The 18,509-nt window shown below is 57.8% G+C and overlaps 1 protein-coding gene across 15 annotated transcripts; it reads left to right on the top strand.

Annotated features, from left to right (window-relative positions):
- Window positions 1-937: 937 nt before the first annotated feature.
- VILL (villin like) lies at window positions 938-18,230 on the top strand. 15 transcript variants are annotated; one of them, XM_038570418.1, is made up of 20 exons: window positions 938-1,086; window positions 5,912-5,978; window positions 6,140-6,214; window positions 6,523-6,728; window positions 8,150-8,258; window positions 9,261-9,371; window positions 9,680-9,879; window positions 10,248-10,326; window positions 10,426-10,524; window positions 11,188-11,326; window positions 12,158-12,258; window positions 12,940-13,077; window positions 13,182-13,340; window positions 13,844-14,023; window positions 14,549-14,694; window positions 15,656-15,800; window positions 16,780-16,962; window positions 17,175-17,246; window positions 17,448-17,699; window positions 17,956-18,215. In XM_038570418.1, exons 2-20 carry the CDS (start codon window positions 5,913-5,915, stop codon window positions 18,067-18,069), a joined length of 2,574 nt encoding a protein of 857 aa, XP_038426346.1. In that variant the 5' UTR covers window positions 938-1,086; window position 5,912; the 3' UTR covers window positions 18,070-18,215. The 15 variants fall into 15 exon arrangements, with proteins under 15 accessions (XP_038426346.1, XP_038426352.1, XP_038426354.1 ...); XM_038570416.1 differs by lacking the exon at window positions 938-1,086 and adding an exon at window positions 1,363-1,445; XM_038570417.1 differs by lacking the exon at window positions 938-1,086 and adding an exon at window positions 2,140-2,395.
- The last annotated feature ends 279 nt before the right edge of the window (window positions 18,231-18,509 follow it).

The raw sequence follows: 18,509 nt of genomic DNA on the forward strand, positions 1-18,509 counted from the left end.
GGCATTTACATCCTGGGAAGAAAACAGACAAGGAACAGGAGCTACGGCCTGAGTTGTGTGGCCACTGACATGTCAAGGACCCAGCTGAGAGGGCAGAGTGGCCAGTGAGCTGGGGAGAACTCTTGGCCTGTGAGGTGTTTCCAGAGGAAGGGGTGGTCGGCAGGGTCCCTGGGTGGTAAGAGGGAGAGTAAGATGAACACAGGGAACAACCTGTTGTGGCAAGAGTGGGCATCGGTGACTAGGAAAGAGCCATTTCCAGGGCGTTCCAGAACAAAGGCCAAGCAGAGTGCAGGGAGGGGAGGATCTGCAGTGAAGACATGAGAAGTGAGGACACCGGATTTTGCTGAGCTTGGGGACCAAAGGGGTCAGGAAAACAGGAAACAGGCCTGCACAAGCACAAGCAGAGCCAAACACACACCGTCATAAAAAGGAACAGAGGATTGAACAGACATTGGCTCACGCACGAGTTCAGACACACACGGGGACTGACCAACTGTCCTGTGACACAGGCATCCCTTCAGTCACAGGGGCCGATTAGTTCTGTCAAATGCAGTCACGTCCTGGCAGGAGGTTGTACTAGGCAGGTGGACCCAGACTTCCTGGAGTCACCCCCTCTCTGTGACAGGGAGCCGTAGGTAGGGACGAGGACTGGACACGGGGAAAGAGGCTCGGTGCCAAAAGGCAGACTTTAGCAGTATGTCCTGGGAGAGGAGCCCCACTAGCTGGGCTGTGGCTAGGACTGAGACAAACGGCTGAAAGTAAGGGGTGGCCTTGTTCCTGCAGTTTCTGAAATGTTCTATTTTCAGCACCTGCCCCACCCTACAATCAGGAAGGAAAGGAGGGAGCAGCCCGAGGTGTGGGAAAGGTGTCTTCCGTGCAAGGGCTGGGCTGGCCTCTCCCACCGTGGGTATCCGGGTCCCCCGGGGAGGACGGTGCTGGGCAGCAAGGCCAATCTGGGAGCGCCCAGGATAGCAGAGATGCTAGAGGGAGCCCTGGCCACCTCCCCCACCTCCTGAAGTGACCGGGGTCTCACGGAGCCAGATTGCCGCCCCCAATCCAACAGCCATGGTCCTCCTGCCTCCTAAGGTTTGTTGGGATGGCCTGGCCTTCTGGGGGTCGCGGATCAGGGGCTCCTCGGGCTCTCAGGAAAGTGATCCTATATTCCACACCCCGCATCTTAGAGCAGCCCAGGCCTCCGTGCCCTTCTGGCCGCCAGTCCCCAGGAGGTGAGGCCTGGCCGACCAGCTGTGGCCCTGTGGACCACGGCCTGGGAGCTGAGTCAATATTTGTTGACTGACTGACTGACTGAGTGCTTTTGAGGCCCAGCCCACAGGCGGCGGAGTGGGGTGTGTCCACGGCGGAGCAGGGGTCGAATTACAGAGCAGGGCGGGCTGGGGGACAGCAGGCACTGCCCACTGGCCCAGGAAGAGAGCACCTGGCAGCAGGTAGGCCTGGCAGTGAGGGGGCCCAGGGTCGGGGCGGGGGGGGGGGGGGGCGCTGCTCCGAGTCTAGGGTGTCCCGCGGGGTCATCGGAACGTGGGAGGCAGCGAGTGGACACACGCTGGGAGAGGAAGGGCCGGCGCCCCCGGCGACCGATGGGGAGAAGGTGGCAGATCCTGTACGGGTGGAGGCTCCGTGGGCCAGGGTGGGAGCACCTGGGGGCCAGGCCCGGCACCCCCTGCCCCCACTCCCGCGGGCGGCGCCCCTCCCCGCTTCCTGCGGTTCAGGCGGAGTGACCTCAGGGTCCCGCCTGCCACAGGTCCCTCAGGAGGAGGAAGTGACCTCCGGGCCCCAGAAGAAGGGAGGAGCCCAGGAAAGGAGAGGGCATCTGGAGAAGGAAGGGAGCACCTGGCAGTGAGGAGGGCCCAGGCGAGAGAAGGGGAGGCCAGGGGAGCCAGGGGGCACTGGGGAAGGGAAGGGGTGCTGCAGGGAGGTTGGGGAGAGGGGCCTCTGGAACAGTGTAGGGAGCGCTGGGGGCCGGGAGGGCAGAGGAAGGGGGCTGGGGAGGGGGGATACCTGGGGGAAGGAGTGCCCAGTGGGGACAGAGGGGGCCCAGGAAAGGAGGGAGCATGGGGGAGGGGGAGGGGAATTTGTCAGAGAAGGAACTGGGTGTCAGGGAGAGAAGGGGGTCCTGGGCTGTAGGGAGTGAGCCCCCAGGAAGAGGAAGGGGCTTCCAGAAGGAGGGGGGAGGGGCTCTAGGCGGGAGGGCTTGGCAGTTTAGAGGGGGCCCTCTGGGAAGGGAAGCCCTCCCCGCCCCTGCCCCCCTCCACCCCAAGGGAGAAGGAGACTGCCTAGGGGAGAGAGAGGTGCTCCGGGATCCCTGTGAGAATCCCTCTCCAGCCCCAGAACCCAGCTTACGTGGGGGTGAGGGACTCAGGCCCCCAGAGCCCACAAGGTAAGCTGGACCTGGATTCGAGGCACCCTTCCCGCCTGCTGCAGGTGATGCTGACCCTGCCCAGTCCCGGTCTTCTGGTCTCCAGTTTGACTCTCCTGTCCCCCACGGGTCACTGGTGACCACAGTGCGGTGGCCAGCCAGGCTTCCTGTCACTCTGTCACATGACTGCAGCCCATAGTTTATACCTCTGGCCACTACCCACTTGTGCCCTGCCTGCTGTCCCTGGACAATGCTTCTGTCCATCACCACTGAATGTCACTGTGCCTGTCGCCCAGTGTCATCACCTTTCCACGATCACCATGGCTGCCCATCACCCGCATCACTGTCACACAGCGTGGCAGGTACTGCAACAGCAGTTCTGGGCTCAGAGCCATGGTGGCCCCGCCGTCCCTCCACCCTCCCTGGGTAGGTATGGATAGTTGCCACTGAGTACCTGCGGGCTATGGGGCAGCTGGGAGCTGGCAGGAAGTGAGAGGACAGGCCTCTGCCCCCGGAGGCCTCTGCTCCTCTGCTCCAGCCGGAGCCCCCGCAGGGCCCTGCTCTACCGGCCGCTCCAGGCAGCTCCCTGCCATGCTCACCACTCCAAGCTTCCAGAAGCCACCTCTCTTTGAGAGGGCCTGGAATTCCATAGGGACCTCCGAGCTCCCCGGGGCCTGAGCCCGCCCTCAGGGGCCCTGGACAAAGGTGCAAGGCACGCAGGTGACTCTTTGTAAGTCACAGTAAGCCCCTGATTCTACAAGTCCCTAACTCCCCCTACCTCCTCTGCCCCGGTCATGCAGGGTCAGCAGAGCCTCAGGGGTTCCTACCGCTGCTAAGACGGGGCTGGACTGGGGTGGGGAGGGGAGAGGAACCGACACCATAGGTCACTAGGAAAGAGAAATTCAGAGAGTGGTGATTCTGGATCTGGGGCCCCGCAGCAGCAAGAAGCAAACTCTGCAGCTGGTGGGATTTAGGTTAGATGAAGAAAGAACTTCCACAGATGAAGGAATGACCAGACCTCCCACAGAGGTTTCTGAAGCACTGCTATGGGGAAGCCTGGGGGAGTCAAGAGTTGTCTGCTGATGTAACGAGATCGAGAGCCCCTTCCTCCCCAGATACCTCTCAGTCCATGCTGCTCTCCCAGGTACACCCAGAACCATAGTACTGAGTGAAGGGGGAGCCAAGTCACTGTTTGCAGAGCCTGTGTCTGTTCACAGGTCTGTTTGCATTAAGAGTTCAGCTCTGTTTCAGAATTTAAGAGCGCCTCTGCTGGATTTACCAGGCCTCTCAGGTTAGCTAAGCCTGTTGCTTGCTACAGACTCCATCACAGTCTCCAGAGACGATCCTTGTGTGCAGAGTCTGTCCTGAGTTTGCAGAAACTTCTTTTTGTCTGTTTCTCTCCTGAGCCTGGGTCTAGAGGCTCTTTTCAGGGTCTTTTTTCAGAATGTGTCTTTTTTTCTTCTTAAGATTGTATTTATTTGAGAGAAGGGGGAGAGGCACAAGCAGACTCCCTGCTGAGCAGGGGCACCTGACGTGGGGCTCCATCCCAGGACCCTGAGATCATGACCTGAGCCAAAGGCAGACACTTAACCGACTGAGTCTCCCAGTACCTGTATTTTTAAACAGTGTGTCCCCACTCCTCTATGTATAAGATTCACTTTTATGGCAGAAGCTGCCCTGCACGTAGAACGTATCCCTGTCTACGGAGCTTGTCTGGTGTCCTTGTCTGGGATACCTCTTTCCTGCCGAAAGACACTGCTCCTGTTTGCAAAGCTTTGTTTACAGTACCTATCCCTATCAGCAGACCCTATTTCCTCTGCAGTAAGTGTCTCTGTCCATAGACTATGCCCCTGTTTGCAGAGTCTTTTCCTATTTCAGAGTCTGATTCTGTCTGCAGAATCTGAGCCCTATTTGTACAATCTATGACATCTTTTTAGGGCTTTTAACTGCTTGCACAACCTATTTGAATTTCCCTGAATGGAAACGATATCTGCCTGCAGGATCTAGTCCTGTGAAGAGTTATCACTGTCAGAGGACACTGTGTCTGTCTGGGAGCAGCTATGTCTCTCTGCATAGCACATCCCCGTTTGCAGAGCCTCTGCCTGTCCACACACTCCGTTCCTAATTCTATGTATAACTGTTAGCAGAACCTTCCCCTATTTACAGAGTATCCGTTTCCAGAATTCATCTTTTTCTATCAACTCTGTCCCTGTTTGCAGAACCTGGGCTCTCTATAGAACCCAGTCCTGTTTCAAGATCCAGGACCCGTGTGCTTGAACACAAAGCTGATTTCCCTGCCAGCTCATTTCAGCAAACCCTGCCTGCTCTGAAGAGGCTGTCATTGTTTCAGAACCTGTCTGTTTGCAGGGCATGTGTGGGCTTACAAAGTGCAAAGTCTCTGACTGTAGAGCCTCTGTCTGCAGAGCCTCTGTCTTTTTTTCAGAGTCTGGGTCTCTTGGCAGAATTGATGGGTGTTTGCCCAGCTTTTCCCATCTCTTTGTACGTAGGATTTGAGTCTGTTTTCCAAGGCTGTTCCTGGATGCAGCGTCTGCTTGCTTAAAGAACCTGCCTCGTCTGTTTGCAGAGCCTATCCTTTCTATGTACCTGTCCATATCTACAGTCTGTCCCTTATGCAAAGAGTCCCTATCTTAAGGGTTTGTCCTCACCCAAATTTACAGAGCCTTTCCCAGTCTGTGTAGCTCCTCCATATCTGCCAAGCCTGTGGCTGTTTGAGTCTTTTTTTGTGTTCATGGCCTTTGCTGTTTCCCTGGCCTGTCTGAATTTCCCTGGATAGAGTCTGTGTCTCTTTTTGCAGGCTGTCCCGATACACACAGTTGGTCCTTGACCACAGAATTCATTTTTGTCAGGAGAACCTGTGACTGTTGCAGCTCTTTCTTCAGTCTGAGGAAGCCGTCCCTGTTTGCAGAGCCTTGCTTATATGTAGAGCCTTTTTCTATCCACAGAATCTATCACTCTCTGCCTGTGTGGTCTCTCTTTGCATAGCCTGTCCCCTAACTGGAAGACCTAGGCCTGTTTGCAGCTTTGAATCCTGTAGACAAAATCTACAGGATTTAGTCTCATTTCAAGAGCCTGTTTGCTGAGCCTATCCCTGGCTGCAGAATCTGTTCTTTTACTAGCAGAACTCTTGCCTGTCTGCACAACCTGTCATTGTTCCCCATGGCTGTCCCTAGCTGCAGATCTTGTCTGTCTACATACCTGTTTCTAACTCCCTGTTTGCAGAGGTCCCTGTGTTCAAAACTCATCCCTGCCCACAGAGCTTGGCTCTCTTTCAAGAGCATAACCACAGACAACAAACCAGGTCCCTGCTTGCAAAGCCTCTGTGCCAGTGTCTGCAGTACCTGTCCTGGTTTGCTAGCATTTGGGTATTTATAGAGCCCTTCTGATGAAAGGCATGTTCTATGATGTTGGTGCTTTGGAGAGCTGCAGGTGGGGAGAGTTCCTGCTTGGAGCACAGAGCACAGGCAGCCAGGGCCTGAGAATGAGAACTCCAGCTTTTGTCATTCCCGCCTGTCCTAGGATGGACATCAACAAAGGCCTCCCAGCCATTGCGAGCCACAGGGACCTCCACGTATGGATCATTGAGGTGAGGGGCACCACCAGACAGCAGAGATGGTGACACAGCAGTCTCTGAGGCTAGGGCTCCCCCCACCACCTGCCAACTCAGAGCTCCCTCCTCCACCCCACCCCAGAGGGTCATGGCTGAGTTGTCCTGCTGAGTTGTCAATAGGTGTCCCATTCTCCCAGAACCAGAGGATGGTGCCAGTACCTGAAAGGGCCTATGGGAACTTCTTTGAGGAACACTGCTACATCGTCCTCCATGTGAGCATTTGGGGAGTCTGTCTGAGGGGTGGCTTGGCCCCGCTGGGGAGTCTGATCATGCAGATGAGGCTCTTGCTTCGGGAAGAGGCAGGCTGGCTGCCCTAGAGTCCATCCCATGAGGGGGCTGCCGCCTTTGAGGCTTCTTCGACCTTCCCTCCCCATTCTGAACCTCCTAGGGGTGGAGGCACCTGCCCAGTCCCCTGAAGGCGGTCAGAGCATCCAGGATCTGGGTCCACTCCACCCCTGGGTCTTCTGCAAGCCATCCCCCACTCCCCCCCCCCCCCCCCCCGCAAACACCTGTGCTTTAGGTTCCCCGGAGCCTGAAGGCCACTCAGGGGGCATCCAGCGACCTGCACTACTGGGTGGGGAAGGAGGCGGACGCGGCGGCGCAGGGCTCGGCGGGCGCCTTCGTGCAGCACCTGCTGGAGGCGCTGGGCGGGGCCGCCGTGCAGCACCGGGAGGCGCAGGGCCACGAGTCCCACTGTTTCCGCAGCTACTTCCGCCCGGGCGTCCTGTAAGTGCTGGGCGGTGGCGGCGAGGCCTGGCGGATGCCCTGCTCCCTGCTGGGGGTCGGGCTGGGGGAGACGCCTTGCCTGAGTTACAAACGGGTCTCAGCGACCCTTTCAGAGTGTGAATGTGGGACGCCTGGGAGGCGCCGCGGTTGAGCGTCTGCCCTGGGCCCAGGGTGTGATCCCGGGGTTCCCGGTCGGTCCCGCCTCGGCTCCCGCGGGCAGCCTGCTTCTCCTCCGCCTGTGTCGCTGCCTCTCTCTCTGGGTCTCATGAAAAAATAAATACAATCTTTAAAAAAAAATAGTGTATAAATTCAGTGATTTCTCATATAGTCACAGACTTGTGCAAACATCACCCCAAAAAGAAGCCCCATACCCTTCACAACACTCCCTGTTTCCCCCCACCCAACACTTTCGTCCCTCACGCTGTATAGACTTGCCTATTCTGGACATTTTTATAAATGGAATTATACAACACGTGATGTGGGAACCCGCTTTGTGTATGCATTAATCACTTCCAGAATATTTGAATTGCTAACCCTTAGGGGCTGTTATGGATATTTGTATACATGTTTTGGGTTGTTTTTTTTCCAGTTTAATTGATATCATTGACATACATCACTGTACAGTTTGAGGTATACAGCATGATGGTTTGACTTACAAGTATTTTTTTTTAATTTTTAAAAGATTTTATTTATTCACGAGAGACACACAGAGAGAGAGGCAGAGACACAGGCAGAGAGAGAAGCAGGCTCCCCGAAAGGAGCCTGATGCGGGACTCGATCCCCAGACTCCGGGATCACACACCCTGGGCCAAAGGCAGATGTTCAACTGCTGAGCCACCCAGGCGTCCCTTGACTTACAACTATTATGACGTGATCACCACCCTAAGTTTAGTTAACATCCATGTTGTCTACAAGCTTTGTGTGGACAGGGTTTTCACTTCTCTCGGGGATATACCCAGGAGTGGATACCAATGTTGTTTTGAGTTTGCCTCTATGTTACTGTGCCTAGTAAAAATATGTCTTTGGCTGTAAATTGCTTCAAATCTGTATTAAATTAATAATTGCAATAGATTAGGTTAAACCATAGGAAAATGCCAATATTTGATCATTTCTGTTTTGTACAGTTAAGCCTCACACATGCATATGGTATACAGATGGACGTGTTTATATGAGCACAGGCAGAAAACAAACCAGTCCTATGGGATGGGCCGGTAGGTGGGCACACCAACATGCAAATGTGTCCATGGGCACACATGTATGCTGTTGCCCAAATTCCACTCATTCAGGTCTATCCTTCCGTGGACAGATACCCGTATGCCCCCACTTGTACACAGGTACATGTGTACACATGTGCTCACAACTGTGCTCACTCCTGCACGTAGCAACATGCAGTCTTACAGGAGACCCCATTCCCTCCTCAGCTACAGGAAAGGTGGCCTGGACTCTGCCCTCAAGCATGTGGAGACCAACATGTACAACATCCAGCGACTGCTGCACATCCAAGGGAGGAAGCACGTATCAGCCACTGAGGTGAGGGCTGCCGGGATGCCGCTTCATCCTTGGGCTCAGGTCAGGATGTGCGATGTGTGTAGGGCAGTATAGGGAAGTGTGGAGGGTGGAGGCAGGGCAGGGGGAGGAGACCATGGGCTGTCAGCCTTCCCAGATGACCCACTGGTCCCCCCGCCAAGCCCACCCTAGTCTGTAGAGTGCCCATTACTTCCATCTGTCAGGCAAGTAATGGGATCTTTTTAGAACAAGACACATTGCTGCCATTTGGGAGGGATTTGGTATCGTGAACATTCAGATGTGTGATGTCTGTGATGTCAGTGGTGACACCTGACTTGTGCATGTTACTGTCTATATGGTATACGGCAGCCCTGTGACACCCCCACACAGGCTCACTCACTGTCCCCACAGATTCAGTGACCCTATCTCCCTGGACCTGCAGGGAAAACACACAGTGCAAGGTTTTGCCTGCATAGTATCATTAGAGTCCCTCTTTTTACTCCCCAGAGTGTCTCTGTTTGGATGAGAACTATCCTCATCCACAGGTAGCACACTGCCCCCACTCAGGCATATATACATTGTCACCCGTGAGCTCACACACTTGTTCACATTTGATGTGTCCCTGTAGATATACACATGCGCATGTACACACATATCTACACATGTGGATAAATGGATATGCACACCCCAGTTGTATACACATGTACAACTACATTTGTGCAGCTACCAACATGCATTAAGTGTCATAATCACGTACACCCTGTGAAATGCAGCATTACCTAAAGTCACACGTGCCTAGAGATGCACACAGCTACGCCCACAGAGGGACCTTCAAGGTCTCACATGGTCACACAGAGGCATGCCTGTGCTCCACAATACTGGTCACACATATACGCAGTTGCTCACAGCTTCGTGCACACAAGTGGACGCTGCTCATGTGGGTGGAAATAGGCTGTGGTACCCCTCTGCCTCGGTGCTGGTGGTATGACAGCCTGTTTCCTGTGCCATCCCTCCTGGCTCTGGCAGGTGGAGCTCTCTTGGAACAGCTTTAATAAGAGTGACATCTTCCTGCTGGACCTGGGCAAGATCATGATCCAGTGGAATGGGCCCGAGACCAGCATTTCTGAGAAGGCGAGGGTCAGTGTCTACCCTGAGAGGTAAGGGATGCAGGGCTCAGGGAGAAGGGGGATCCTCCAGATGCCCATGCTCCAGCCACCCCAAGAGGTGGGCTTGGTTCTCCACTACAATCTGAGAAGCTCCTACTTTGTGCCAGCTGAGTCCCGACCCTGCACTGGTGGTATCCTTGAATGCCAGGATACGGTAACACCTCCCCGACTCCAGCTTCTGGGAGCTGAGTTGTGACAGGAGGGATCTAGGACTATCTGAGCAGTAGGGGGGTGAGGAGCCTGCTGGGAGAGCCCTGATGGCCAGGTCCTGTCTTACAGGGACTGGCCCTGACCTGCAGCCTCCAGGACAGGGAGCGTGGTGGTCGCGCACAGATTGGTGTGGTGGATGATGAGGTCAAAGCCACTGACCTCATGAGGATCATGGAAGCTGTGCTGGGCTGCAGAGTGGGCAACCTGCCTGCCTCCATGCCCAACAAGAGTATTAACCAGCTGCAGAAGGCCAGTGTCCGCCTCTACCAGTGAGAAGACCCTGGGAATGGGCAGGGTGGGTGGAATAGCCTGGGTCTGCATGTCTATCATTATTTCAATAACAATGTCTCTAGAAAGCTCTCCAGGAAAGGCCCATGCTTTCTGGACCAAGCCACGTGGGGCTTTGGGCCCAGTCTGTAGTCTTGCATGACTGCCCTTCTGAGAAACCCACTGTACAGATAGGACAACTAAGGCACTGGAGGGTTACCTAAGGGAGCTACCCGAGGCTCCACAGCAAGGCTGCAGTGAAGTCAAGACTTCAACTCAGGGCCCCAGGCCCCATGCCTTCTGCCTCAGGGAGGTGGGGCGGGGAGGCTAAAGGAGGCTGGACTGCCTCCATCTGGATGCCTGTCCCCAGTGTCTGTGAGAAGGAGGAGGACTTGGTGATCCAGGAGTTGGCCACCTGCCCACTAACCCAACACCTACTGCGAGAGGAGGTGAGGTGGCCTGCCCCCAGCCACCTCATCCATCCCCACCCACCCACAACCCCAACCCAGCCTGCACCACCTCCTGACCTGTCCCTCTCTTGCTCCCAGGACTACTACATCCTGGATCAGGGCGGTTCCAAGATCTATGTGTGGCAGGGACGCATGTCTGGCCTCCAAGAGAAAAAGGCCGCCTTCAGCCGGGCCCTGGTGAAGCTGTTGGGCCCTGGCTCAAGGGGGCTGCCTGGGGGTGGAAGGGGGAGCTCTGCCCTGGGGTGTGAGGGAAGAAATGGCAGTACCATTCTAAGCTAGGAGCCATCCACGTTCCTGGGGTCTTTAAGGGGAGGTGCCCTTGGGCCAGGAGGAGGATACATCCTGCCCTGGGAGCCCTAAGAGACAAAGTCTGGAGCCTAGAGACAAAGCGCCCCCCTACCCCCGCCCCCGTCTTAAGAGGGAGACACAGCTCTGCCCAGGGGTCTGAGGGGAAACATAGGGGCATGCAGCCTGCCCTGGGACCTTGATAGGAGTTGGGGGAGCGGGTGACCAGTTAGCACCCCAAAATCATGTGAAAGGCCCCCTTTGCAGGCCGAGAAGCCTACTGCACTGGGCGCCCCCTCCTTTTCGAGGGAGACAGGGCTCTGCCTGAGGTTTGGGGGTGTTGTCATGGCCCGCCCTTCCCGAGGTGCAGATTGAGGGGACCTTGCCCGTTCTCAGGGACCTCAGAGAAGTAGGTAGCGAAGGAGCCAACTTCTTAAGCGGGTCATGAGCTCGGTTAATGAATGCTGCTCCGGGCTGGGCCGAGCCGCAGGGCCCTGGGGGTGGAGCGGCGAATGGGGCCCCCGGGCCGCACGCCTGACAGAGCCCCCGCCCCAGGCCTTCATCCAGGCCAAGGGCTACCCGACCTACACAAACGTGGAGGTGGTGAACGACGGCGCCGAGTCGGCCGCGTTCAAACAGCTCTTCCGGGCCTGGTCTGCGAAGAAGCCAGAGAACAGGAACCTCCACGGGATGAGTGAGTCGGGGGCAGGGGCCTGGGGGGCGGGGCCTGCAGGGTGGGGCGGGGCCGGCGGGGCGGGGCCTGCGGGGGGCGGGGCCTGCGGGGCGGGACGGGGCTGGGGCGGGGGCGGGGCCGGAGCGGAGCGGAGCGGGGCCTGCGGGGCGGGACGGGGCTGGCGCGGGGCGGGGCCGGGGGCGGGGCGGGGCGGGGGCGGGGGCGGGGGCGGGGCGGGGCCGGGGGCGGGGCGGGGGCGGGGCGGGGGCGGGGGCGGGGCCGGAGCGGAGCGGGGCCCGCGGGGGGGCGGGGCCTGCGGGGCGGGGGCCGCGGGGGGCGGGGCCTGCGGGCGGGGCGGGGGCGGGGGCGGGGGCGGGGGCGGGGCCGTCGCGGAGCGGGGCCTGCGGGGCGGGACGGGGCTGGCGCGGGGCGGGGCCGGGGGCGGGGCGGGGCCGGCGCGGAGCGAGGCCTGCGGGGCCGGCGGGGGCGGGGTGGGGGGCGGGGCCGGAGCGGAGCGGGGCCCGTGGGGGCGGGGCCCGTGGGGCGGGGCCTGCGGGGGCGGGGCCTGCGGGGCGGGGCGGCACCCAGAGCCTCGGTGGGATGAGAGCGGGCGGGGCGGCACCCAGAACCTCTGCCGCAGGGAAGAATGCGCGGGACGAGGCCCGAGTAGTTGTGGGGATACGCGCGCCGCAAACGCGGGGCCGGGTCTGGGGGTTGGAGTGGGACGGACAAGGAGCTGCACCCAGGAAGCGCCTCAGGGTCGGGCGCGCCGCCAGAGGCCCTTCTCGAGTGATGGGCTGGGCGAGGTTAGCGGGGGTGAGGACGCCAGTGATACCCTACGGCCTCCCTTAGGTGAATTGATTCGGGGAAGGCTGGATGTGGGTGAGCTGCACAGTCAGCCTGAGCTAGCGGCCCAGCTCAGGATGGTGGACGACGCCTCCGGGCAGGTGGAGGTAAGGGGCATTAGCTTAGCTGGGAGGAGATAGGCACACAGGGGTGGGCTTTGCCCTCAGGTGACCCGCATGGCCACTAAAGTGCCCCACGTACACACAGTTGCACGTCACACAGGGACACCCAGGGGCATGTGTACTTGGATTCGGGTTGCTCTGGTCCAGGAGACATCTTCCCCAGAGAGAGCTGTCAGGCTCTGTGTGGGCACAGGATGCCCAGGCATTGTTTCCTGCCATTGTCAGGTGGGTGTTACACCCACTTTACAGGTGGGAAAAGTTGAAGCTTGGAAGGTCTCACCACCTGGGATTTGATGAGGATCTGCCTGGCTTCAGAGCCCAGGCGCTCTCCCCACAGGAACAGAAAATCACACTATTTAGTGTAAGGAAGTATTTTCCTTTAAACCTTTGAACAAACTTTGTCTTTTTAAGTGACACGTGAGAAAAGAGAATTTTCCCAAGAGCCCCAAGGCCTTGTGTCTGCCCAGCTTTCTCTGCCCTGACCTGAACAGCAAGCAGCTGTGCCAGGACCTGCCCGCCCCTAACCTGCCTGTGGCCCAGCAGAGCCTTTGCCTGCACAGATGAGTCCTGCCCCTAGGCTGAGGAGAGCTCTCTGGTTGGGCACAAGCTGGGCGGGCTGGTTCAAATGGAGGAGGCACCTGTGCCCACTGGTCCCCTGTTCCCCAGGTATGGTGCATCCAGGACTTATGCAGACAACCCATGGACCCCAAGCATCACGGACAATTGTATGCGGGCAACTGCTACCTTGTCCTCTATACATACCAAAAGATGGGCCGCGTCCAGTATATTCTGTACCTGTGGCAGGTATGCTGGCCTGAGGGGGTGGTAGGCACCTTCAGGCCCCAGAGCTGAGGATCTGAGAGTGGGATCTAAGAGCTGCCCCAGGCCCTTACCACCCCCACCTGCAGGGCCACCAGGCCACCACAAGTGAGATCAAAGCCCTGAACTGCAACGCGGAGGAGCTGGACCTCATGTACCATGGAGCTCTGGTGCGGGAGCATGTTACCATGGGCAGCGAGCCCCCGCACTTCCTCGCCATCCTCCAGGGCCAGCTGGTGGTCTTCCAGGTAGGGCCCACCTTGGTGCTGTTCCCGCAGACTCCCCAGCTCCTTCCTGTGCCCGTAGCCCTTATGTAAGGGCTAGGCTTCTCTTCAGCCCCAACACCTAGCCTACCCACCCCCTGATCTCCTGGTGCTGTCAGACACCCAGGAGCTCCAAGGGTGACCCCCACCCGAGTTTCTTCACTTGCTCCCCAGAGTCAGCCACAAAACAGAAGCACAGGTAAAGAAGTTGAATTGGAAGGGAGTGGGACCTTGCCTGGGGTCTCCATTTTCTGTCTTCAAGGCCTAGAGGAACCATAACCTGACTCCTTGGAGATGGGGGAGGGATTCATTTAGAAAGGGCCTGGTTCCCTATCCTAGGCTGACGAGGTCTTCACACTCCATACTCAGAAGGTCTCGAAGAGGGTGGTGGCTTTAAGCAAGAGTCTTCTGGGCCCCAGGGCAGTTTGTCCATCACTGGGACAGGTAGGTAGCTCCCAGCCTCATCCTGAGGCCCAGCCCTCTTGTAGGGGCGCATGGGGCACAACAGGAAGGAGCTGCCAGCATCTGCCATGAGGCTCTTCCACGTGCAAGGCACTGACATCTACAACACCAAGACCATGGAGGTGCCGGCCCGTGCCTCAGCTCTCAACTCCAATGACGTCTTCTTGCTGGTCACAGCTAGCATCTGTTACCTCTGGTTTGGAAAGGTACCTCTTACACTGACCACTTGACTTATGCCGCAGGCAGGGATGGCTCTGCTCCACAGGGGAGGCAGACTTCATGTCCAGCCTCAGATAGGCCAGGAGCAGAGCAGGGGAAAGGCCATAGTGTTCCCTGTGGAGCCTGGTGTGGGGGGAGGGAGTTGAAACTGGCAGGCAGTTCTGGGACTCTACTGGTCAGAGTCAGGCCAGGCCCAGGTTGCCTCCTCTCTTTCCTGCCTCGAGCAAGGAGCATGACCCTTACCGAGTCTCTTGGGAAAAAGAGGAGGCCTAGTCGTTTTCTCTTCTCTTCAACATAAACCACAAATGATCCCTGAGCCTGGGGTCCCCATCCCATTCTCTGGACCAGGAGAAGGTCCCAGTCCTGGGAATGGGGAAGGGGAGATTGCTTGCTCATGTGTGCCTTGCCATCAGCCTAGGCCTCCTGTGTCTCAGGCCCAGTCCCCAAGAGTCCCTGGGGGTGGAGGTGAAGACCCCTCCCCATTCAGGGCCTCACCCAGCTTTGTCCGCCAGGGCTGCAGTGGTGACCAGCGGGAGATGGCGCGGACAGTGGTCACTGCCATGTCTGGGGAGACCAAGGAAACGGTGCTGGAGGGTCAGGAGCCTCCCTGCTTCTGGGAGGCCCTGGGGGGCCGGGCTCCCTACCCCAGCAATAAGAGGTAACAAGGTTGGGAGAAGGGTGTTATCCTTACACAGAGGAGGAAACTGAGACCCACAGAGGGTGGGTGACTACCTCAGGGTCATACAGAAAGCTGGAAAGGCCACCCTAGAACTGAGGTCTCTTGGCTCCCCATTCCAGGGGTTCCCAGAAGAGTGGGCCCACCCTTCACTCTGCAGTCCTGGGTAACTGGGAAGATGCCAGGACCAGCGGAGTTGTGGCGCCCTCTTCTGGCCAAACATGCTCCCTACATTGGCCAGTCCTGGACCTTCCCAGTGGCAGAGGGCAAGAAGGCAAAGCCCCATTATCACATTCCCCGCCACAGTCCCCAGGCGTCATGGTGCTGAGTGTGTGTGTGCGTGTGTGTGTGTGTGTGTAACATGACGTGTCAATAAACAGCATGTGTGGAGTGTGTTAAAGGACAGGGTGTGGATCAGAAGGCAAGGCAGGGTGAGGCCTTCAAGGGAGGAGGCTGCTGAGTCAGAGCCACTGTGAGTGTCTGTGGGGCTGGGTTATGCACTGTACTCCCTGCAAGTCCCCTGAGCATCCAGCCAGGACCAGGGGCTCCTCCCTCCTGTGGTGGCCAGGGCCCCAGCTTAATACCCCTCCTCAAGGCCCCCCACCCCCGGCCCAGTCCCAATAAGACTGCCATCCTCTTCCCAGGGCCCATTCATAGGGGAATTCCCAGGGCAGCATGTGTCACAGCTGGCTATGGCTAGACAGGTCACATAACATGCTTTCCCACTGGCAGGTGGGGACACTGGGGCCCAGAGAGGAGCCAGGCTCCTCTGGAGTAAATTATGGGATAGGTGGAGCTCAGAGGAGGGTCCAGGCCTCCCGCTCCAGAAGCCGTTTCCCATCCTGGGGGCAGGGGCCCTGTGCTCAGGGCTAGCTCAGTCCAGGCTGATGAGGGGCACAGTTCTCTCTGCAGCCCTCACAGCCTGGCTGCCCACACTGGCCAGGCTTCCCGAGGATGTCTCCAGCTTCCAGCCACGACTGTTTGAGTGCTCCAGCCAGATGGGCCAGCTGGTCCTCACAGAAGTTGTGTTCTTTAGCCAAGAGGACCTGGACAAGTATGACATCATGTTACTGGACACTTGGCAGGAGGTGAGGCGGCCACCCCCACCACAGCTGGGGCTGAGTGTGCAGAACTGTGGGTTCCTAGCCATGCCAGGTCGCGGGTGAGCCTGTGTGATTGTGTGTGACACAGTAACACCGTGAGTGACAGTGCACTTTATGACCGCGGACACCTCTGTGTCACGGTGAAGCTGCAGGGGACTGGCTGTGTCTGGGGCTGCAGTGCAATTGTGAGCCATCCTGTAGTTGTGACTGTGTACCTTATAGCAGGGTGATTCCAGGTGACTACGTGCCTGTGGCTACTGTGGCAGTGATAGTGGCTGCAGATTGAATGACCATGCGAGTGTATGTGATTCCTTTGTGTGACTGTGTAGCGAGTGACTGTGTGTCTACGTCAGTGCCAGTGACACCGTGTGAATGTGGTGATGAGGCTTGTGTGTTCCCATCTCAGGACAAAAGCAAAGCCCTTATGGCAGCCCACATGACCTGGTGGCCTCGACTCTCTGCCCCCCTCCACTTGCTCTGGTATAGCCACGGTGGCCTCCTTGATGTCACCTTCTCAGTAAGGCTCTCCCTGATTCTAATGTAAAATTATAGTCATCCCCACCCTCCTTCAAGTCGTCTTTCCCTGCCTTATTTTTCTCCATCTAATATAGCACATATTTTACTTATTGTCTTTCTTCCCCAATAAAATGAAAACTCTATAAAGAGCAGGCAGGGATTTTTACCCGTTTTGTTTTTTCATTGTTGAATCTCCAGTGCCTAGAACAGCGTCTGGCACACAATAGGTGCTCAATAAATACTTGTGGAGTGAATGTATACATGCATACCTGTGACTTTCCAGCACGTCTGTGGGTGTGTGTGTATGGCGGCCAGCCTGCTGGGTGGGCCTGGTTGGCTGGGATGTCTGGGGGCCATGAGACCATTTAATGGATAGGGGTGGGAAGGAAGTGGTCAGCTCTGGGCAGCCCCTGCACTCGCCCAAGGCCAGGCCCCCTCTGTGGCCCAGATCTTCCTGTGGCTTGGAGAAGCTGCCAGTGGGTGGAAGGAGGCGGTGACCTGGGGCCAGGAGTACCTGAAGACCCACCCGGCAGGGAGGAGCCTTGCCACGCCAATCGTGGTGATCAAGCAGGGCCATGAGCCTCCTACCTTCACTGGATGGTTCTTCACTTGGGACCCCTACAAGTGGACTGTGAGTGAGGCCTCAACTCCCAGCCCCATCCTACTTCAGGGAGAGGGGCCCGCCCTGAGCCAACTGGAAGGAGGTATTGCCCTGTCTGGGGACCTCCGGTGTGGGTAGAGCAGACCTGGTCTTGTCTGCAGGCCCCCTCCTGGGGGCCTCCACCACCCTCCATCACCCGGTGGTGCCCTCCATCCTGCCCCTGCCCTGATTCTTGCCCTCAGAACAACCAGTCCTATGAGGAGGTGGTGGATGGTGGCCTGGGAGCAAAACCTGCCATATTTGAGCTCACAGCAGTGAGTATTGGGTTCCCCAGGCTCCTGCTGGGTTCTAGGCTTGGTCAGTATGATCCAGAAGGGAAGAATGGGCAAGGCAGGAGCCAGGCCCTGGTGGGGGGCAGGGTTTGCAGTGGGGGAAGGGGGCCAGTGGGCTCAGTGTGGCCTCCCTCTGGGAACTTCTCCCCACATCTCCCCAGCCTGAGTCCCCTCTCCGGGCAGGAACTCAACAACTTCCAGCTGTCTAGAGTGCCAAGCCATGGCAGGGCAGGCCCCTTGTCCCCACGGACCCTCAAGGGCTCCCAGGACGGCTCAGGAAATGAGCTGCAGCTTGACTCCAAGGGCGGTGGCACCAGCACCAGCAGCTACCACAGCAGCCCCAAACCCACCATCAAGGGGAGCCTGCCCCGTGAGCAGCTAATGCACCAAGCTGCTGAGGACCTGCCAGAGGGCGTGGACCCAGCCCACAAGGAGGTGGGTGCCTGAGGCCCTGCCACTCACTGCCCCAACACTGATGCATCATCTAAAACTGAGCTGGAGGCCCTTGGGGCACTGCCCACAGATGGTGGGCAATGGGCAGGCTACCTGGGAGATATGAGTTCCAGATGGGATAACAGGCAGAGAGATGTGGGAGAGGAGAGCCGTTAGCCCTGGGATAACACCACTGGGTGGATGGGCTAGGATTCTGGGATCAGTTGACAACTCTTCCCCTGTACCCTCTCCCCACCAGTTCTATCTCTCTGACTCTGACTTCCAAGATATCTTTGGGAAATCCAAGGAAGAATTCTATAGCATGGCCAAGTGGAGGCAGCAGCAGGAGAAAAAGCAGCTTGGCTTTTTCTGATCCCAGGCCCTGCCCCTGCTGGTGCTACCCACATGGCCGGGACCTCCAAGGGTACCTTCTCAACACATACCTGAGCCCCGGGGAGACCCTGCTGGCACTCCCTAGTCGGAGACTTCCGGATCACCCCCTCCACCCCGGTCAATAAAAGCTGGTAGCCCTCACAAGGTGTGATGTGTGAACTTTCAAGTCTGGATCACTCTGTTGGGTTGGTCCACCTCTGGGAAGAAGGGGCCTCTGGGATTGATGGGGATGGTCTGTGACATTCCAGAGGACTGAGCTCTCTTCACTGTCTTCCACGGAGGGGTTTGTTCTTGCTGGTCCTTCCTGCCCAAGGGGACAGACCACCCTCGTACTCACAGTGTGAGTGTGGGGGAGGTGGAGAGAGAGGTGCTGGGGCTCCAGCGCACTCACACACACACACACACACATACACACACATG

Source organism: Canis lupus, chromosome 23, assembly GCF_011100685.1.
Source record: "Canis lupus familiaris isolate Mischka breed German Shepherd chromosome 23, alternate assembly UU_Cfam_GSD_1.0, whole genome shotgun sequence".
NCBI lineage: Eukaryota > Metazoa > Chordata > Mammalia > Carnivora > Canidae > Canis > Canis lupus.

Coding starts and splice junctions, on each gene's coding strand:
- VILL (XM_038570414.1), top strand. CDS start 2,625: ATGCTTCTGTCCATCACCACTGAATGTCACTGTGCCTGTCGCCCAGTG. Junction 5,979..6,139: donor TCCACGTATGGATCATTGAG/GTGAGGGGCACC, acceptor CCATTCTCCCAG/AACCAGAGGATGGTGCCAGT. Junction 6,215..6,522: donor ACTGCTACATCGTCCTCCAT/GTGAGCATTTGG, acceptor CCTGTGCTTTAG/GTTCCCCGGAGCCTGAAGGC.